We start from the raw sequence: 22,611 nt of genomic DNA on the forward strand, positions 1-22,611 counted from the left end.
AACAAACCCACAAACAGTCAATTCGCACTTAATCCACACTTAATCACGTCTCCTGAGGTCAGAGAGGCTATGAAATAAAAAAAAATAGCCTCCAATCACTTTTACAGCACTTCTGTGAATATTGTCATGGGGACTTTTCATATGAAAAGATAAAACATTCTTGATGTATTAGCTTATAACTGAACTTACTGTACGCATGCTGTGGCTAGGCTGTCGCTGCGGCTGGTCCAGCTCGGCCGTAATGCTCTCCCTTTAAGCTGCTTTGCCCTCATTCTCTAGCACCGGTGGCCTTAGGGAACACTTTCAGTAGAAAATGTCAAAATGTCATTAAACACAAAAATAACACAGTTTTGAGTTAACGAGCATATATGACATTGAACCTACCTGCAATTGCCCGCGGTGTTGTCTTGATTGAAGTTTTCAGCATGTTTCTACTTGGTATTGACAGTAGGTGAGAGAAATGTAGCTTGTGATGCCTTCACATGCTCACCGTAAGCTCCGACTTTACCATACCGTAGAGTATGTTTTTAACGAGGACACAACCCTCGACTGTAGACACTCCTACTCTCATGTTTGCGTTTTGTTTTTGTTTTTAACGGGCAGTAAGTCCTCATGTATAGAATAGTCTCTACATATTTAAATGTAAAAAAAAAAATGAATGGAACTTAAATTATGTGCATAGAACACAACAACACCGCATAAATGAATGATTATCCAAGGCATACTTTCAACACGTTTTACTTACGCTGCTTTCATGCTGTTCATTGATATGCGTTACAAGTGTTACACGTGTGCCAAATCCTGGTCAAATTTAGCCCTCTATCATTTTGTTTGGGTCGTCAATATTTCACCTGCTCTAAAAGTTTAGTAATTCTAATAGCACTTAAAGGCAGCACAAGTGTAAACCGGACAGCAGTGACCCCTCCTGGTCTTTTTAATTACTGGAACAGTAAATGTGCAGGTATACAGTTGGAGGCACAGGTAAATAGGTAAATACTCTTCACTTGTTGTCACTTGTCAGAGACAACATTTGATCATTTATATTATATTATATTACATTACATTACATTACATTACATCATATTACATTACATTACATTACATTACATTACATTACATTACATTACATTATATTATATTATATTATATTATATTATATTATATTATATTATATTATATTATCATAAAGGATAGCATTTTTCAGATGTATCTGCTTATGTTTTTATATATTTTTCTCCTTTTTATTCCCTTGGTAAAGTGTCTTTGAGTTTTTTGAAAAGCACTTATTAAATAAAATGTATTATAAAATGTATTATTATTATAATTTAGTCAAGGAAAATCAAGCCTTTTGTCACACTCTATGGCACAGGTAACCTACTGTACCGGTAACACTCCATTAACTTTGCTGACGTTGTAATTTACGATCAATATAGACTTCTAAACCAGATCAGAGCCCTTGAGCATTGCTGCTTAACAGGCCCATTTTAGTATGTAGTTTCTGATGTTTACACTTGTCATATGTCTTTTTACAAAGGATCCTTTGTGGACCCTTGTTTTTTCAACAAGGGTAGTGTAAGTGTGGGAGTAGCTGGAGATATGAAAAATTTACAGAAAATACCTTAATTTGACTGTATTTACAGAAACATTGTCATAAAAATCTGCACTACATTAATATCAGTGCTTCCCTCTACAGTACCCCTAAACCCAGGATAATAATCACCTTGCAACATTTCCAAATCATTCCAAAATTCCAGATTATTCATGTAAAATTATCTTGCCCTGGAGAGATTTTCTGTGGCCAGAAAACAAACAAACAACTGACTCAGTCACAGTTTCTCCGTGAAATTGTCTGAACCGTTTGGATAATCACTAACTTCATAACTTACTTAAACTGATTCATCCTGAAGAGATTTCAAATCACACAAACACAAAAGAAAAATATGGTTTGAAATCATTTACAACCATGACTTTTTCCCTCTTCCTGTTTTGGCCACACTGTGCAGTCTAGTCTTGTTGCGTTCCTTGTCGTCTGGATTTCTCTTTGAGGTGCACTCAAGTGTGGAGTCCGTCTCAAAGGAGATGGCCGCGCCTTGGTTTGGGACACCGCTGCTCTTGTCCCCTGACACGGAAGAGGTGGTCTGAAGGAGGACCCTGCCATGGAGCGAGTGTTTGAGCTCAAGCAACAGTGGGTTGTTGTCGGGATACAAATCCACCTGCCTCCCAGGGTTTCTACCTGACTCACAGCATGTACAGCATGCAGAGAACAATACTCTGAAAATATAAATCCAGCCTAGATAGTGCAGCTCCACAATGTTCAAGATGAAGCAGCCTAGGCTGACACTGAACATGAAGTTGAGAAAGATGGTCTTCTCTGTTGCTCGGGACACAAAGCAGTCGGTCCTGTTTGGACAGGGGTAGGTTTCACAGCGGAAAAGGTGTGGGACTTCAAATCCAAAGAGGTAGTACTGTCCAATGAGGAAGATTATCTCCATGATGGAGCGCAGCAAAACATGGACGATGTAGATGAGTAGCACTTGGTTGGAGAGCTGGGTTGGGTCCTTCCCGACATCTCCTGCATCCTCCTCCAGCTGGCTCTTCTCCTCACACTCAACTTCCCTCGAGCTCCAGTCCTCGTTGTTAAAGCTTGAGTTATAAGGACCGCCGGCCTCCAGTGTCGTCTCTTGATCTCCTCCCATGTGGTTGTCCATTTCAAGTGAAGGTGAGGACCTGGGCACCACCTCAACCTTCTTATCCTCTAATTTTTCGTTCTTGGTGATTTTTTGCAAGACGTAGACGATGTAGAAGATGGAGGGTGTGGAGACGAGAACAATCTGAAAGACCCAAAAGCGCAAGTGGGAGACGGGGGCAAAAGTGTCATAGCAGACGTTGTTGCATCCGGGCTGCAGGGTGTTGCAGGTAAACTTGGACTGCTCGTCGCTGTAGACCGCATCCCCCACCAGGGCCACGAGCAGGATGCGGAAGATGAGCAGCATTGTCAGCCATATCTTGCCGATGAATGTGGAGTGGTTCTGGACTTCTGTTAGGAAGCGGCCAAGAATGGACCAGTCTCCCATTTCTGTGGAGAACACATTAGTTAAAATGCTATTTAGAAAAGTCAGGCAGAATATATAACAGAATCATAATGAAACTGAAGTGGTTGATAGGCGCTAAGGAGGGGGAAAAAAGGCCCTAAATACAGGATGACTCAATCTTACCAAGGAAGCAGGCCCTTCAAATCTGACGTATTTGCATGAGTGGCTTTCAAATATTACCTAGAATTCCCCTGCATATATAATCAATATCATGTTTTCTTAGTGTGTCATTTCCGGATCATGTTAGTACGCAGGTGTCACAATCTGGCATGCCGAATAACCATGTAACACTTTATTTTTCCTCTGAATTTCTTTAAAATGATAAACTGCTTGAGTTGTAATCAAGAATTATTTCATATCGCATCATATCACATGAATTTTATATGATTTAGAATAAGAACAGATTTTGCATTAAGCTGTAAACTATCATCAGTTTAGTTAGATTCAATGAGACATCAATTCCTGTAAGATAAATTTGTTGTTTTTACAAATTAATTCTCAAAGGAATATATATGTAATCTGCTCCTAAAAAAGAAAAATACAAGCTATAAAATAATAAACTTCTATGATATTCATTCTGTTCTCCTGTTCTGGAGGAGCTTACCTTTGGATCTGTATTTTCCTTATCCAAAGCTGGAAAAATATCAGAGGAAGCAATCTGCATAACTGTATTTTCAAGTGGAGCTGGTTGCTGGACGTTATCGTGTCTTTTGAGCTGGATGAGGGGAGAATGGGCTGACCACACATATTCCCTAACTCTAACTGAAACATTCGTTGCACAGTCTGTGAATAAAGGCTTTCAGTGTACAGTGGGACAAAGATGGAAATGTACAATGGGGGCACCTTTACTGAACAGCCATTCACGGACGAGCAGAGAGTTCAAAGAACGTACTGGAAAGAGAGTGCACAATACTGTGTCAAGCACGGACCTGTGTGTCATTTTAGAGCTGAAATACAAGGCTCATTTCTTAGTGGAAGGAGGATGAATCACCATGTTTCAATTGTCATGTCACTTATGACTAAAGTATTAAGAAATGTCAGGAACTTTTTCATTTTTAATCAAGTTTTGGTTGTAATGGAGCAAAGAATATACCTTAAATCGACTCATAAATAGAAGCACAAGGGGTAACTTCAACCATCTTTTTTCTAATTCTCAGATTGAATTTGTATTCATGGTTCGTGGTTTGTTTTTTTCTTTGGCTGCATTTAATTTAGGAGAAGAATTCAACACTTATTGAGGTGTGCCTTACTAAATTTGATATAGGCCTACTGTTTTAGTTGTGTTTTAACCATATGATACACTGGACCTTCTGTCATGGTGCAAATTTCATATTGTTTGGCATTCATGCCCAAGTGTGTATTGTGTACATTGTCTGGTGCTGCCAAGCAATCTGAGCCCCGGTGCTTTGTTGACTCCTGGGTACTTAGTTTTAAACAGCACACTTTACTGTGTTGAACCTACTTATTGTATTCACGTAGGCTATTACTATTAGCTGAAAAGCTGAATAGGAGGGTTATAAGATATTTTTTTAGTTATTAAGATATTTTACAGAAAATAACAAATAAGAAAATGAGAATGGGAGTTGTATCTTACCTGGGCCTACAGTGGTTAGCCGGACATACAATCATATGTGTCTCAGTTATCTGAGCCTGTAGGACAGACGTTTATGAAGGTCTTTGTATACTTTTCTTGTAACCAAGAAGCTCTGTACTTCTCTCTTTGCTGTGTACAAGGATGAAGGTGTTATCTGACCAGGACATCCTGTATTCCTAATATTGTCTACCTGCATCTAGTAACTCCAACAGCTTTTTATTGTTATTTCACAGTAATATATCACATGTTACCTTCTTTCAAATGATTAAATTAAAGTCCAATGTGTGAAACATCTTTGAGATGGGTGCAAAAACATCAGGATGCCACAATGCAGATATGATTCATCTCCAGTGTGGTCACATCAATGTCAACTCATTCCATGGGTTGAGTAATCATCAATTATACAGTTTGATGATGCATCATATAACACAGCGAAGGACACATTTGCATTTGGTTGAAAGAAGACTGACAAATAAATGCACATCTCTGCTCCATTTGTAGAAAGAATGCTGATAAGATATGGTTTGAGACACACAGAAAGTGTCAATTCCCATTTTCTACACACTCATTTTTCACTTTTAACAAGTCAGCAGCCTTAGCATGTAAGCCAGAAGACATATTGAGGCAATAACCTAAATAAACATAGCATAAAAACATCAGAAACAACTTATGATCTATCACACAGGTATCAATGTCTGCAGAAAATGCTCATATTAAACACAACGAGCATTGATGGAATACGAGTAGTTTATTCAATTTGCAGTCAATGAGTTGACAGAATGTTTGTTTGTTTGGTCCACTGGGAGGCAATTCAACCAATTTATGGGTACTGTCGTATTCAGTCAGCCCCATCCCATGAATGAAAATAACTGCTGAGGATTATTTCTTGCTCCGTTTAAACTGGAAAACCTCACATTATGGGAAAGAACTAAGACCGAATGCTTGCAAAGCAGAACAAATCGCTTTCCAAATAATTATCTTGTTTAAAAAAAACGACTGTGGTGTTACTGAAACACATTCATATCCAGACCACATGCGACAGTGGTCGACAAATCATGGTAACAAATGCCCCTCGCAGACTCAGCGGAAACCCATCTAGAGGGGTGTTTAAAAATCCAACTACAACAAACTAGTTCTGTGATATGAGAGCAACGACTCAGATAATGTTTTGTATAAATATACTTCTGAATACATTTTAAGTTGACAGTATTTTTCTATTTATATATGTAAAATGAGCCACATACCCGCAAACACTAACTATTTTAACATACTAAATTTAACACCCACCCCCCTAAATAGTACGCCAAATGGTTCAGCCCTCGAGGTTACCGGAAGTTGTTTCAGCTGCCATGTTTGGTTGCTTTGTTGTAGGCTTCTACAAGGTTTCCTACAGAATTAGTAAGTGTGGAAATGGAGCCGAGCTGGAGTACGTTTCTTTTTCAAGTAAGTTGACTCTCCGGGAGGGGGACTGGGATAGCTCGTAAAACAAACCTTTAAAAATGCAAGCGCCGGCTATCTGACCGGTAAAAGCAGCTTTTTGAACGAGTAACGCTAATGCCAAGATCAAGTAACCAAGCAAAACAATGGTATATGAATCCAGGCGTCCAGCTGTGAGGCTTGGGAATGACGCTAGAACAAAAAATCAATTCTCCTCAACGTGCGTTTGAAAAATGTGGCTTGTTTTTCCTATTGTACGAACACCTGGACCATTTGTGTTGAATAACTCGACAGCGTTTGAGGGTTTTTTTAAGTTTGTATGCCAAGTCGAAGCTAGCAAAACATGCGGGATGATTTGAAGTGAGCTGGAGACGCCACTGCACCGTTACAATCGAGACAGACCTGTTTTCTCTCTCTCTCTCTCCCTGTGACTGAGGGCTTTGATCGGGGATAATGAGATTTAATGCCGGCGAAGATTTTCGTCCAAACGCACATAATACCACAGATCACTTAAAGTGGTGCACGTCTGTAGACGTCGCTCTGAGGATACCAGTGGCTGAGATTTACCCACGACGACTCGCAAGTCCGTGGTGAACTTTCCGCTCGCCTCCGCCGGTTCGACAGTCACTAGCCAAGTTAGCTCGCGATGTGTCGGCTGCCCACATCAAACTCGCTGGCTAATTTAACGTTAGCTTAATTTGGGCGAGGCTGACGCAACGAGCCTTAAAAAACAATCTAATGTAACACGATTTAATGAGCAGCGTTGAACAGCTCTCTTGTTTATTTACTAGCTATTTATTTTGTGCAAGACCGCGGAGGGAAGGAATTCAAAGTATGCACACAGCAGCAGCTAACACGAGCAGAGAAGAAGAAGAAGAAGAAGAAGGGGCACATTTGAAATTAGCGACGACATTACGCAATGAACCAGTCAGTGTTCAGCCAGAAAGTGAATGCTGCTGTTCAGGCTGATAGCTGACACGGTTTACTGCTTTTACATGGTGGAATAAGATGTGTGGCTATTGTGCAATTACAATGAATGAAAGGGTTTTATTCCCACGACGTTGGAAAAACCGTAAGACCCAGAGTGTGCATGGAGAGGATAACGTCATATTTCAAATGGTGATGTTTTTGCCGCGCATATGATTGATTACTTAAAGCGGTCATTTTGGTCCGTTTTGTTAATTAAAAATTGAGCTCATTGTATATGGCCATTCTTCTGTCTCGTGTATTTTCCCGGTCTTTAGAGGGATATTTTTTGTTGTTGTTGTATTATCCATTAAGTTATGCCCTAGTGTGTTTTTAGTGGGTGTGACAAGCTCCTCATGGGAAGAGCCTCCTCAACGAGCTTTACAGCAGTTCAGCATCATTCACAAAAATAATATGAACTGTTCTTTTTTATTATTTTTATGGAAAACTATTAAATCTACAGTACCAGTCAAAAGTTTGGACACACCTTCTCATTCAACTACTTTTGAAGAATCTAAAATATAAAACATATTCTGGTTTGTTGAGCATTTTTTTGTTTACCACATAATTCCATATGTGTTCCTTCATAGTTTGGATGTCTTCAATATTAATCTACAATGTAGAAAAAAATAAAGAAAAACCATTGAATGAGAAGGTGTGTCCAAACTTTTGACTGGTACTGTACATCCTTAAAATGAAATGTTCAGGATAGAGTTGTTTTATTTTTCTGCAGTTTATGTATAGATTAAGTATAGATCCTTATTTTTTTGGTTGGTAACGTAATGTTTTTAAGTTCAGTGCAAGGCAACATTCATTTTATATTTTGCGAAAAACGTGTTCAACCTTAAGAGAAACATGTTTACTTTGCATCACTTGCCATCTACTGTACTGATAAATTCATCAAGTAAATCTGTTATTACATATGTAATACTAAGAGTGAGCACTAACAGAATATGGCGGATAGGAGGCATAGATAAATGTCCAAAAACTTGAAGGGTTCGTGTGTGCCATCATGACCAGGTTACTGAAGTCACAGGAGAAGCTAGAGTTGGGGCACAGGAAAGTGGCACAGGGAAGTTTTAACTATCATCAGTATGTCAGAGGATTTTTACATAATCCAAAATTAACAGTACTTATTCAGTGTTTTTATTTTAAAGTCTCATACTACATTTAGGAAAAGCAAGAGTGTGATTAATGCACTGTGGACTGCTTTTATCTTATTTGTAATTAAGTTAGATTGCGTATAGCAGCCTTCGGGATATGTGAGAGAAAAAAATTGTAGTGGGAGTAGTAGCGTTCTGCACCGCTGTCAGAGACTGATCACTTACTTACATTTTCTTTCTGATGAAAAGGGCAGATGGACGCTGGGGCTTGTTGTGTAGTGTCTGGCATGTAGCCAGAAGCCCTGCATGTATTATGCCCTGCACACTGTTACTCTGTCAATCTCATGTAAATCTGCGTGAAGTTATCATTTGGGCGCTTGAAGTAAGGAGGTAGATTCTCCATTCAAATACGATCAATTGACACATGCTTTGCAGTATTTTTAGTTTTTTAGTTTTACTCCACCATGTTACTGTGTACAGAAAAGCATTTTATTAAAAAGTATAAATTAAAAGATGATGATTAACATATTTCTGTTTTATACTTTGTCAGGCGTCTTGTTGATCCATATTGTTGTGTAAATGAGCTTGAATAATATAAGTACAGCTGCCTCTCTTTTTTCTTTTTTTTCTTCGATTAATGCACAGTGCAATTTATTTAAAATCCAGTATTCGGACCAAAATATTGTATTAACTCTATTAAATAACAGAACTTCCTTAATTCAAACAGAAAATTAACTTCAACAGGTGCGACACATTAAACTGACAATGTAAAATTAATGACTCATCTTAAACTAATAATATTTCCTGTACAGGACACTGCAAAACATGTAAACAGAGTTTAAAAATAGCTGCGGTTATGCACCTTGCAGTTCGGAGCCATTTCGTTGATTTGTTGGTGTAGATCTGTTTATTAATACAGTAAACACTAGCTTACGTATATGCATGTGAAATTATATTTAAGATATTAGCATTCAGCACAGTCTCTGTTTAATTTGATATCAGAAAGTGTTGCAATTATATTTGAAATTGAATTTATCATTTCTTCATTAGAGGCAGAACACATTCAAGTCAAGCTGGTCGATACATAACCACAAAGCTGCTATGGCTAACGTGACCGCGAACAATTGCCTTCTAAAAAAATCCATCCAACATGAAGCAATATTATCATATATTAGAAGTAATGTCTATGGCCATTATTCCAATATTTTATCCCGGTTTGTTCTTCACTAACCCTTGAGTCTTTAGTTTGCTAGAAGTTCAACTTTGTTCATCAACTACTCGCTATCTGTTTGCCATTTGGTGCCAGGTAGGTAGCTAACAGTGGGTTTTATCAGAGCTTGTTTGCTTAAACAGGTCCATTACAAAAAACAGCCCCCTTTGAAGTTGCACAAAGTACTTTTATCCACAGTTTATATAAAATACATTAATAAAAGGAGCTTTAGCATCAGTCATAAACTTTAGGTTTAAGTCTTCGTGCCAGAGTAAAACCTTTTTTTGTAAACCTAATAAAAAAGATACTGCAATCTTTGTTAAATTGTTGCTTAACTTTGCAACTGGGACATATTTAATTTGTTTCATATATTATACTGCTCATTCGTGGTGTACACATTTTTTTCACAATAGATCTTTTTTAGACGTTTTGACATTGCTCAAGAACAAAACCGGGGCCCTGGAACAAGCTCATCTAAATGGAATGCAGTAGTTTTTTAATCAGTTAGCAGAAACGCCTGTTATTTTACTGCTTTGACGAGCCAAAATGTCTGCTTTGAAAAATGCATATTACCTTATTAGAATTGTAGTAATAACGCCTTTGGTCATTCTAAAGCTGAGAACGGTGTTAGTGACTATACCTGCGCTGCACAGATTCAATGGGCGACTCTGGGATCCAAACATCACTGACTATTATACAAAAACTATTCGCCGAGTGTTCTCAACACTGTGTTTTTGGGTAACTGATCATTCTATTCTTTGACATACATAAGCTAAATCAGAGAGAACGACATCCTGGTTTTGGATAACAGATTTGAAGTATTTTTGTTAGAAGGATGACATGGTGAGTTGCTTAGAAACAGCCTATATCATCCTCAGGTAAAAATAACTGATCAAAACCCCCTCCAAAACTTCTAGCAGAACTCAAAATACTTCTACTTGCAACCTAAAAACGTGAGCAAGCAAGGCAATGCATCCCAGCAGTATTCTTGTAGCTTTACAGGCTTTAAAATAATCCAGCAGGATTCCAAACATTACAAAAGTGATGTTTTGTAGTTAACTTGTGTCAACTCAGCCATCTGGGTAGCAGCCAAAGGTTTCAGAAATCGGTAAACAAGTGAAGAACATCCTAGAACAAACTCATAAACTTGAAGAGAAGGCTCTACATGTGTATCAGAAAAAGACAAAAAAATAGATTTGTTTCCTGCAATTTGCGACCCCTTTATTCCTTTCACTTTTTATTCCTCAATTATTGTTTTTGTAAAAAAAAAAAAAAAAAAAAAAAAAAAAGGGGGGGCGGGAGGATTTCAGTAAGCAGCTGTAGAGTGTGACACAAAAGCTTGAAGAAAGACATAATCTGACTCAGACCGTGAGCTCAATTCAAGTCTACAGTGGCCCGTGGAGCCATCAGGGCACTCCCTCCATTTTGATGTTATTTATGAGGGAGCAGCCCCAGTTGTCAGAGCGCATTTGTGTCAAAATGGTCAGAGCCGCATGAAGGCACAGCAGCTTACAGGCCCTGCACCTCTGTATAGAGGCGGGCTGTCTGCAGCGGCCATGTCTGCCGTTCACAAGCTTCACAAAGAGGGTTTCCCGGCTGGTATCTCCCCCCCACACCCCACCTCACCCAAACATAAAGCTCCCCCTCCGCGGCCCACCTGGTGTGCCAGCGGACGGGTTTTTTGCATTGGCACGATGATGACGACGACTAATCCTGGAAGGTGGCAAATGTGAGCAGGTGCTCGGACAAATGGATCGGTGGGCTTAGTGGCGTTCTCCGCGAGTTCCCAGGTCCCATTGGGTACGAGGGAACGGCGGCTAGTTTTGCCGAGCAGTGCGTGGATAAACAATGAACCCCGTCTCATGAATAGATGAGCTAAATCAATGAAGATGAGCATACAAAGATCCCCTGCTGAGGCATCACTGCTCAGATTTGTGTCTCTCACAATAGGCTGGATGACATAAGGAGGACACTGTGCGGTTCATTTTTCTTTTTTTCATTTCACTGCCGCCTCCGTTGCAACTCCTTTTTTTCTTGGCTGGCCTTCTGCGACGGATGAGTGAACCTCAAAGGGAAAGGTCAAGCATTTCACCTTGCCCTTTCTCGCTGGTGTTTCACGACAGTCGCCTTGAACGTGTCAGTTTACCAAAACAACAGCGTTTACTGTGATTTAATATTAATGTTTGACATGGAAAACAAAATGCTGTCTTTACAAGGTACGTTAGAAGTTTAGCAAGAACCATCAAGGAATAGGAGTTATCGTTCACATATGTTCTTGCAGAATATTTGTTTACAACTCTGCATGCCAAAATGTAGATTTAGACTCTCTTCTAAACTTGATTAGAGCATAACTAATCTAAGCTGACAAACTCGGAGGAAAGCGGTTGTGCAACTTAGAGCCACGTTTTTATTTGTCTAGTTTAAGGGCCTGTATCTTTCTGTAAGGGGGTCTGGTTGTGCGTTTCACTCCTTTATTTCACCATGCCCTCTCACTGAGCTCCTTGGCTAGGCTAATGGCCTGCTCCTCCGAGCACTGGACTCTGCTTTGCCTCTAATTTGGTACGCTTGCTTGGCAGTCACATGCTCGGCACCATCATGATGGGATCATTTTTCATCCAGTATATTTGGATTCTTTTGCACCAGTGGCATGCTGCGTCAGCCTCATTAATGCCAGAGCCAGTGCCTGGTTTATGTTCTGTAACATCTTAGTAACCTTTGTTGTTTTCAAAGACTTGTTAAAGATGACTCCTTTCAACCCTCCACTTATTATTTATTATGTTAATTCTCATGCAGAATTGTGGGGTATTCCAACTGTTTTGTAACCACAATCCCCATCATTGATATCTCTGCATTTGTTTGTTTGTCTCATCAGCAGGCCAATGAAGCCCTCCACCACCAGCACCATGTGGCCCAGAACAGCCTTCTGCCACTTCTCAATGCAGGAGCCGAACAAATCGACCAAAAGCCCATCCTGCCCATCCACATGGACCACAAGCCCCCGACCAGTGCCGCGGATCTCCTCAAAGACAATGTGGCCAGCGGAGGAGGCGGGCGGCCGCCAGTGCCTGTGATAAAGAAGGAGCACAAGGGCAAGACGCCGTTTGTCTGCGGCTACTGCAACAAGGCCTTCCGCGACAGCTACCACCTGCGGCGCCACGAGTCCAGCCACACCGGCATCAAGATGGTGTCGCGGCCGAAGAAGACCGCCCAGACGGCCCCGACCATGGTTCCCATGATCTCGACCATGTCGCGGGAGAACAACGGCCACCCTTCCTACATCTCCACGGTGGCGGGCATCCTCTCCACAGCGACCACCTCCGTTTCGTCGGGCGCAAGCATCATGACGTCAGCCGCGATGGGCAACGTGCAGCAGCACCAACACCAACACCAACAACACCACCAGCAGCAGCAGCAGCAGCAGCAGCAGCAGCAGCAGCAGAACGTCCCGAAGAAACCCGCCAAGCCCGTCAAGAAGAACCACGGGTGTGAGATGTGCGGCAAGGCCTTTAGAGATGTCTACCACCTGAATCGCCACAAGCTGTCGCATTCGGACGAGAAGCCTTTTGAGTGCCCCATCTGCCAGCAACGCTTTAAGAGGAAGGACAGGATGACCTACCATGTTCGCTCTCACGACGGGGGAGTCCACAAGCCCTACGTATGCTCGGTGTGTGGGAAAGGCTTTTCCAGGTAAGGAACCCGTTCTTTAGCCTTGATTGTTGAAAATGTTTTCCTTTTTTGACAACCTTTACTGTTGTGTGTGTTACTCAAGTGAAAAAGGTAGTGTTTCTCAAATAGTAACATGGCCACCTGCATTATTTCTGTATGCAATGTTATACATTATGACAAGCAAACACCGGTATTGGAATAAGACTGTACGCTTCTTATTCGTTTACGTTTTGTTTAAAAAATGTTTAATACTGATAAGCATTTTTCCAACAGCTCTCCAAAGCTATTCCTTCCAGAAATTGTACAGTATTTGAACCAGTACAAAATGTGGTAAAAAGGGTGAAATGAATTTATATCAAATGTGAAGCACGCTACTACTTCGTGTTGCCAGACAGACTTGTCATAGGGAGTCCGACCGGCGAACCCCGAGCAGTGCTGGCAACAGATTGCATGGGGAGATAACATTACCCGTTTCAAATGTCTTTGTACATTCCTCATATAGCTCCTGAGGTGTCGGAATATGTTGTTCTGTTCCCTCTTAGACTAGAAGCATACTGTTAAAACAAACACGTCACAGTTCATAAACAGGCATTTGAAGTAAACTTAAAGTGTCCTTAACTGAACTAATATGTTGGTGAATATCTAAGAAATCATTTCAACTTACTTATTTTTAAATGTAGACAAAACTGAAGTAATTAAGTTTCATTCACTGCAGTTATCCAACTATTTTGGTAAACCTGCGTCTTTAGACAGGCACAGCGCAGCCTCGGACTCCAGTTAACGGAACAGGAAGTGGTCTCCAGCAGGAGGCCAGCTGGGCATTGTGTCCTTGTCGCTGCATTAGCCACTGGATTGTTTGGGATGTGTGTGAAGTGCAAGTGACGAGGCCTGTGGGTGTCTGTGCGTTATGCTCCGGCTGCGAAACTCTGCTCTATTTGATTCGAGGAGCTGTTTTTACAACAAGTTTATTCATGTGCTTTCAATCAAAAAGTAAGAAGGCTATTGTAAACAGGAAGTATGCCTCTGACATCTAATTTATTCTCATGTTAGTGGAGACGGATAGTCATTTCACCGTCTGACGGTTGCATTCCAGGGTCAAAGAGGAAAGTCTTAACTTGTCTCAATGGAAGTTAAAAATAACTTAATGATAAATGTTTTCTCCCCAACATACTTTCTTTGACTGTTTACTTGTCAGCCAAAAAATGTGCTTTTGCTGTGTTTTAATTTTTTGTTGTTTCTTGATCCACCAAAAGTTCACTGAACAGCGACCCATGTACTTGTTTGTGCCGGTTCTGTTTGGATTATTCAGTCGCGCCATGATTTCATAGAGAGGGATGATTATATGGCCACGTACTGTCAATGAAGGTTCCCACTGGCTGTGTTGTTTTTTTTTTTTTGTATTTATAAATGTGCAAAGCAGTTTAGATTTGTACGTGTATTCACACACGCATGCACACACACACACACACACACACACACACACACACACACACACACACACACCATTTCAGCCACATGTTTAAACAGTCTCACATGGGAGAGCACCAGTGGCAGATTACCGGGGGAGGGGGGAGGCGTCGCTTGTCACTTTGTGGTTCCCGCCAGCATGTCACAGACTCTCTTTCCCCTCGGAATTCAGTGAACCGTGCGCTAATGTTCAGGTCAAATTATTTAATGTGTAGTGAATAAATGTTCAGTTTAAGAGGGTCTCTTGTTGGCTTGATATTTTGATTTAACAACACACAATCAAGAAAATGTACTTTCTTTTAACATGCCAATATGTAAATCAGCATTGAGTCAGCAGATAATTTAACAGCAGAAGAGTTCTGTGCTGTAACACTCAACACAACTTCAACAAAAACATCAGCAGTGTACCCTGGCCAAGCTGTAACATTAGCACGGCGCTGTGTAGGGCAGTTTCAGGCATGCCTCCAAACACAGTGACGTGGGGTCGGGATTCATCAGCATACTGGAAAGTGAGAATAGGGACTGAATAACAGGGCGCTGAGTCACTGCCACTCAGCCACATATGCAGGCACGCACTGTCTGGAGACTGCTCTCCTTGTCAGCTGGACAAAAAAATAAAAGAAAGGAGCAGAGAGGTGATTCCGGTTCATAGCACCACTGAGGAGATTCAACTTGATTTCTTTCATTTGTATTTAAAAAAAAAATAAAAAAAAGTATCCAGCTGCATGAAACTTTCCGGTTTTGGCTGCCAATGCTATGGTTCTTACTCACTCACATTATGGCTCTTCTAACATGATTCAGCTCAGAGCTTCACTGGAACTAACAAGCAGACAGAAGAGCATCAGTGCCAAGAAGAATTTGTGAATGCTTGAGTTTCACTGTAAAGGTCAAGAGGCACAGAGCTGTTTTCTAGCAACTGGTGATATGCAGTGAAGAGTAAATTATAATGTGGACCACTGCCGGCTTAACTTTCAGTTTAACAGCAATATTTGTATAAAGACTTTTTCATGACACCGTATTTAAAAAAAAAAAAAATTAATGTCATCTGTCATCTAGGAAGTAAACATCACCTGTCAGGGTTCTTTTTCAGCCATTTGTCATTTTAATGTGTATAAGGTATGTATTTTGTGGAAGAAGTAAACAAGTTTTAAGAGTTATCAAATTATGCAAAGTTCAGTGCTAAGGCAAGTAATATGGAAAAAAGTCTTTTTTATTTATTGACAATCTAAAAGGTCATTCAGGTCTAAGGTTGTTCATGTAAATGTAACCCCTCCTTTGCATTAATGAAGTTGAATTAACTTTGAGGACTACATGGTGTCCTGAATCCCCTAAAAGAAATATCAGCAATCCAGTCTAGGATTTTAGAAAACTACCAACCAAATGTCCTAATATTCCTGGAAGTAAAATCAAGGCTGCAGGAAAATAAACAGAAGAAGTGCACTTTAATGCTATACTGTCAAAGTATCCAGAAATAAGTGGAAATGTGCAAATTTACAATCTCTGTGTGGTTCGTTTTTGAAACTAGGTCAAACTGATTCATGCACGATTGATCACGGAGAATTAAACGCCGTTGACTGGAGTTTTAGGGATTTTTTTTTTTGGTGCCCATCCCCTCATTATCAGAGCAAACAGAGCACATCCATAAGCTTCCGCTCTTCTGCACTCGCACGTATGGAAAAGTTGTGGCTTTTCACTTGCTTGTGCAATTGTGGTGCTCATTAACAGTTAATTATATAAACTTGTATAAGTCTTTAAAGGACCTATACTTTTGTATCTCTGGTCAAATCACAAGTAAAGTTATTGAAATGACCCCAAAAAACTATAGTCACTTAACTGCTCTACTGTTTATGACTTCTGGAGTAATCAGAAAGGACAGCATTGTTATCACACTAATGAGGCATCTGTAGCAGACAACATGGTATCGTCTTAGAAATGAGGGTTGCTTTCTTACGTAGCAAATTGTTTTTTAGTTCAAAGAAATCACTATTAACATTCAAATTTCCACATGAATCAATAATATCCAAGAATCTGAATTGAAACCTTTTAACTCTACATTCTGTCATTAAGAGAGTATGGAATCAAAACACCATGCTGAGTTACTCATCTACAGCTCATGGAGCTCATTGAATCTCTTTTAAAGGTTAAATGTGTTGTTTTTTAAATCTTTTTATTATTTCATCTAGGCCGGACCACTTGAGCTGCCATGTGAAGCATGTGCATTCCTCCGAAAGACCTTTCAAGTGTCAAGTAACGGTAAGAGTCATTTTCGTCCAGTTCTAGATGATTATTTATGTTGTTGAGGTACTCCGCTAACCTTTGACCCCCCCGTCTGCTCCGTCTGCTTTGCGACCTCAGGCCTGTACCTCCGCTTTCGCCACCAAAGACCGACTGCGTTCCCACATGATCCGGCACGAAGGCAAGGTCACCTGCAGCATCTGCGGGAAGATGCTCAGTGCGGCCTACATCACCAGCCACTTGAAGACTCACGGACAGACCAACTTTAACTCCTGTAACAAAGGTAGGTCCCGGCTTTAAGAAACACGCACCCCTAACACAACAACAGTAAGGTGTTCAGCAGTTAAAGAGAGAAATCTTTCAAAATCAAAAATAATCATTAATCATTTGTATCATAAACATTCAAGTCTCATGCTCCACTTTCTGTCTTAGTATTTACTATCTTCTCCAACACTAACATTTTAGCAGTGTGGAATCTTTTCTAATTTAAAGCCATCGCCCTCCTATTACACTGCTGGTTACAATACAATTTTAATTTTTTTTTTTTTTAGCTATCGTTTTATCTCCATACAAGCAATAAGGGGTGGAGGAGAAGGACAAAATCTAATATCAAAATTTTTTTACTTTACTGAATTGTGACAATATTGTTGGGTTGACCATTGGTGCTACACAATGAGATTTTTGATAAATAATCATCAATAATGTGGATAGAATGACTTAGTGGTTAAAGGCAATATAAAAACAGTCTGGTAAGTTCAGAAAATAACATCTCTTTGCTGTAATGCAAACTTTAAAATCAGGAAAAGAGAACACTTCTGCCATTTTTACAATATCCAAAATCTGAGACGGTCTCTAGTCTCATGTCCCAATATCAATATAATATTAATTCTAGGGCGGGCAATATATTGCTAACTTTTTTGAGTAGCAGCAGAACAAGAGGTAAATACCGTTTCTAATGTGTGTGTGTTCCTAGTGGATAACGGAGTCTGCATTTCCTCCTCAGCTACACCTGTGACCATTTCCGCCCCCATCACCACCTCGATGAACCGGTGCCACTCCAACAACCCTGTCACCATAGCCGCACAAATGAACATTAGCACCAACACGGTGAACATCACGTCTCCCCTCGGCCTCCACCACCCGGTCACCATCACCGGGCCCGTCAACATCGCCTCCGTCAACATCCCTTCCACGGCGTCCATGAATATCGCCCACCCGGTCGCCATAACGACCACCATGCCCATGAACATGGCTGGTCCGCTCAACATCGCCATGAGGTCAATGGATAGCATGCCTTTTCTGTCCCAAGTCTTGCCTTCTTCCCCACCCTGGTAAAGAAAGAAGAAGACAAAAGAAGAGTTGAGAGAGAGAGAGAGAGAGAGAGTGAGCATTGGACTGGCCAGCAAGAAAGGGAAAATGAAGTGAAACAAGAGACTCCTGTCCTCATCATTTGCACCTCGAGCCCGTCTCTTTTCTCCCACCCCCCCCACCCCCTTGAACCATGTTTACTTACCCCGAGGTGAACATTGACATGAGCTGCGCCGCCGGTAGGAGCTCCCCGAGTCACAGCTGCGTCCCAACTAATGTTAAGCAACTGACATGAGAGGCAGAACACTTGAGTAGAAATCGAGTAGGATTTTATTGTGAAATCAGGACAACCGCCGTAAGACTTAGTGTAGTCAGTTAGAGTGATGAAACTGTGATTTGTATAATGACAAATGAGAGGATTCCCTCAAGCACCCTCCTGAGGACTCCGTAGGAAAACACACCTGTGCTTTTTTCTAAAAGGGAGATGAGAAACGGACTGAAGCAATAACAATGAATTGCTGTTTTTCGATGTTTTACAAGTTCTCTCCCAAAGCCTCTGGGTGTTACTTTGTATGTTGTTTTTTTATTTTTATTATAGCCTGCTAATCACTATTTAATGTTATAGGAAATGAGTCTAGAAAAAGGGACAGCAGCTTCCATTTGCATGGAAGAATATTTTTTCACAGTGCTATAGCTTTTCTTTTCTCAGATAGTAGGTATGCTCTCAAGGTACAGTGACTAACTTGTACAGTTGACATAGTAATGTATTTTCATGTCGGCATTTTTAATATTTTGCTTTTGTCATTCAAGCGGATATCTCGACGCTGTCCTCTTGACAACGACACATGTGTACTTTGTTTTCTTTTGGTATGGAAACACGGAGGTTTTGTTTTTTTATTTGCCTATTTTGTAGTGTTCATTTTTTCTCTCCATGAAGTCAGAATGGAACGAGTCTTGCACTGAAAGCATATCCTACACACAGGTGAGCAGCAGTATTATCAAAGATCAAATTGGAGTCTTAAGTGTTGTGGTTAGCCGGCCTGCACCTAGAGGGCTATCTAGTGGCTGAACACGGAAAGGCCCGGCCTTGTAGTGAAGCTTTTTCAGGCTGTTGCTGTCATCACTATGGTGACTAATAAGTTTTGTCTGGCTCTTCTGAACACTGTTTTATTTTTAATATTTTTTTTAATCATCTATCTGTGAACGCCCCACGATGATACTAAGGACCCTTCACTCAGGAAACACACATAAAAGCCCATTACACATGAACTTCCTTTTAAGTATATCTACCATTTATCTTGATTCTTGTTCCTTTTTAGATTTGTCGATATTATTTGGTATGTCATGTTAAAAGACTTCCATCACGGACAAAGAAGTCCAAGAACTATTGATTTTAAACAAAGCCGTCCATTTAAATAATCATTTACTGTGCAATGGCATACAAGCTGTACCTTTTTTCCTTTTGAAGTTCAGCCTCAGGCTTCATAGGTATGTGGCTGAGGGTTTGATGAAATGCAAGTTTGTGTCCATAAAAATAATGGGACAAGATTGATGTTGCATGACCCCAAACACTGTAGCTGTTGAACATGAACTATTTTTAATGAATGCCATGTTATCTCAACAGTGTTGCAGCGCTGAGTTGATTCAGTTCATACTGAAAAATGCAATATGCATGTTTGTCATTTTCCCCCCCAAAGTTTTGTTTTAAACAAAATGTTAGCGTAGCTTTTTTTCTTTGTTCTTAAGCATTTACGTAGAAACACTATGATAGCCTGTTTGCCAAATTTGATACAATAATAATGTGATAAACTGAACATTTCTGGTGGAATTGAACATCTCTTTATTTTTTAGGAAAAGAAAAAAAAATTGGGAATTCCAGGACCCTTGTGAAAGCAGTTGAATGTATATCTTTGTACAAAACTATTTTAGTTCCAAGGATATGGTAGTTACAATAGATGTGAAAGATAAGATAACCTTTTTTTTTATAAATCTTTTGTATTAGAACATTAACAATGGTAATTTTGTATATATGAGAGGCTAGGCTTTCCGATTAGCAGAAAGGTCAAACATTCCTACATTTTTTTTAAATGTACGTTTGTCAAATTATTACATAAACATGCGCAATGTTATGTGCCTTTTATTTGGGTTGTCTAAATAAAAGAAAACTATCAAATGTGTTTATATGTATTAAGTAATGTTCGGTATGAAGAAAGCACCACAGGTTCAAAGTAGGAGTTTATCACTATTTATCTCTTTAGCAGAGAATGTCCATAAACTATAAGCTTTGTCGTATGTTTAGGAGCACTTACCATTGACCACGACCCTTGACAGTTGTGCACAATCTACCATACCAACCACTGCTGTACACCTTTAGTGTGCAGCTTGTATAATGGTATCCATCAAATAGCTGGTTTTGCCTGTAATTTGTTTATTGTGCTAACTATATATATATATACTTAACCATTATCCAAAACACTTTGTTAGTTTTTGGGTTGAGTTGCCTTAACCCAAACTCTTTTTATACTTATTTTCCTGCAAAATCAAACCTCACTCAACCACTTTTAAATAATATGTTGATTCTCAATACTACGATGGTAAACTCCTTATATTCACGGCTAGTGTGTGTTTAAATTAGCTCAAGGTTTCAAGTCCCACATTTTGCACCAAGCACAGAGTTAGACATACAACCAGATGTCATATTCTTGAGATATGATGGCACAAAAAGAGAAATCAGAAACCACGAAGCACATTCCCATAGTGGAGGGTTGGTTGATTGGGTATTGCTTTTGGTCCTTGCCTCACAACCTGTGCAAATCGCACCACGCAATCAAGAGCTAGTGGCTAAACCGTTGGAGGAGCAGCCAAATATGAAGTCATTGGGTTTAAAGTCCAGAATTTTCGTAGCACCCCTCGTCCCCATTGACTTGCAGTCGGTAGGGGTGCGTGTATCTAACAACTCAAGAGAAAGGCCTGAGAGACACCCTGGAAAAAAAATGCATGGTTGGGAACTGCAGAGAACCACCAACTCATTGACACGCCCAAAAGTGCACAGGGTTCATGCACTTCAGTAGAGCTATAGCAGGTGGGAGACCTAAGCATCTCCAGCATATCCCTTTCAGCCGCTGAAACCATAAGGAGGTGTTCCAGGACGAGAAGATCTAGAAACCAGCGCCATGGGAAGGTCAGGTGCCCCAACTATATTCTGTGGGGCAACCATCATACTGTCCTGCCCCTGTCCGGCAGGCAAGCATACCAATCAAATGATGTTGGGTATAATAATACAGTCACAGGGGGGGAAACAATTCTGCAGAGCTAGTACTTTAAATGTTGATACTTCAAGGACAGTTTGCTGATAATACTCCTGTACTTAAGAAAGATTTTGAATGCAGGACTATTACCCTGCAATTTGAGTATTCTTACACATACGTATTGCTAAGTCCGCTGAAGGGAATAGAAAAAAACGGGGAAACCGGAACCAGGACTTCCCGGGGCAGACCCTTCTGCAGTGAAAATGATTCTAAAGGAAATCTGGTGCTCGGACACATTTCCACTTGTGTCCACAGGGACCACCAAAATCAACACAAAATGAAAAGCCCTCATAATGGCTTCAAGTAAAGGATCTGAATACTTCTCCCAACACTTTGTGGTTGTCAGTGACCAAAGGGACTGCAACATTTAACTTCCTAGTGCCTTGTATATGGGCACCAGATATATATATATACCAGAGAATCTCCAGGCAAGTCTAAAGCATTAAGTTCAGTTCTTAATGAAACAGTTAAGCTCAATGCAGGGCCAGACTGGGGTTATAATTCAGGCCACAAAATGTACTGCCTCCCAGGCCACACATTCAAACCAGACCAGCTGTTGCACTGTGCTCATGCTTGCTGTTAGCTTGAATAAGTATTCTCTGACACTCATTGACATTTGTTTTCACCCGCAGAACTGCCCCTGTCATTTGTCCATCCTAAACCTCGTAGTGCATGGAAATCCCTCGAGGGCAGCTGTTTTCTGAGATGTTGGGGCTACCACATCTGTCACAGACAATCACACAACATTCAGAGGCACTCTTGTTGTGGTCAAAAAGCGTTGAGGCCTTTGAGCTGGCTGTATGTTCACTGAGTTGCAACAGTACATTAATATGTAATTAAACATAAAAGCCATCAGCCCAACATGTGTTCTGTTTGAGCTTTCAATGTCCCATTATTCTGAATTTGTTTTAACAATAGATTGCGCTTTCTGTTTCCAATTTAAATCATCGTGTTTAAAAAATGTCATAGAATCAAGTCATTTTTTTCTGGATTCTATATTTTCTAATCTGCACTAATCTGTCCACAATTTCCCAAAAACAAATCCAAAAATGCACTTAAATTGAAAGTTGAATGAGACTTAATGTTTTTTGTAGTACAGAGTTGTCCAGCAGATGGTGTTGTCTATGCATATTTCACTATTAGATGCCAATTTGCATCCGCTCAAATTGTATGTACCCCTTGTTCTCCAACTGTTTCCCAGTGTGGGCCTATTGATTTACATTAT

The 22,611-nt window shown here is 40.3% G+C and overlaps 3 protein-coding genes across 3 annotated transcripts in view; 1 reads left to right on the forward strand and 2 right to left on the reverse strand.

Moving 5' to 3' along the window:
- The window catches only part of LOC129113147 (unconventional myosin-XVIIIa-like), a 57,996-nt gene extending 57,751 nt beyond the window's left edge, over window positions 1-245 (reverse strand). Inside the window, exon 1 of the mRNA XM_054625308.1 lies at window positions 190-245. The gene's annotated coding sequence lies outside the window, so the exon portion shown is untranslated. The remainder of the gene's footprint in view (window positions 1-189) is intronic.
- A 1,710-nt stretch (window positions 246-1,955) lies between these two features.
- On the reverse strand, window positions 1,956-3,074 carry LOC129113991 (gap junction delta-2 protein-like). The gene has a single exon (XM_054626490.1). It carries the CDS (start codon window positions 3,072-3,074, stop codon window positions 1,956-1,958), a length of 1,119 nt encoding a protein of 372 aa, XP_054482465.1.
- Window positions 3,075-6,059: 2,985 nt separating this feature from the next.
- Window positions 6,060-20,241, forward strand: LOC129113486 (vascular endothelial zinc finger 1-like). Its single transcript, XM_054625811.1, has 5 exons — window positions 6,060-6,129; window positions 12,275-13,089; window positions 16,719-16,788; window positions 16,891-17,053; window positions 17,774-20,241. Exons 1-5 carry the CDS (start codon window positions 6,097-6,099, stop codon window positions 18,103-18,105), a joined length of 1,413 nt encoding a protein of 470 aa, XP_054481786.1. The 5' UTR covers window positions 6,060-6,096; the 3' UTR covers window positions 18,106-20,241.
- The last annotated feature ends 2,370 nt before the right edge of the window (window positions 20,242-22,611 follow it).

Source organism: Anoplopoma fimbria, chromosome 24, assembly GCF_027596085.1.
Source record: "Anoplopoma fimbria isolate UVic2021 breed Golden Eagle Sablefish chromosome 24, Afim_UVic_2022, whole genome shotgun sequence".
NCBI lineage: Eukaryota > Metazoa > Chordata > Actinopteri > Perciformes > Anoplopomatidae > Anoplopoma > Anoplopoma fimbria.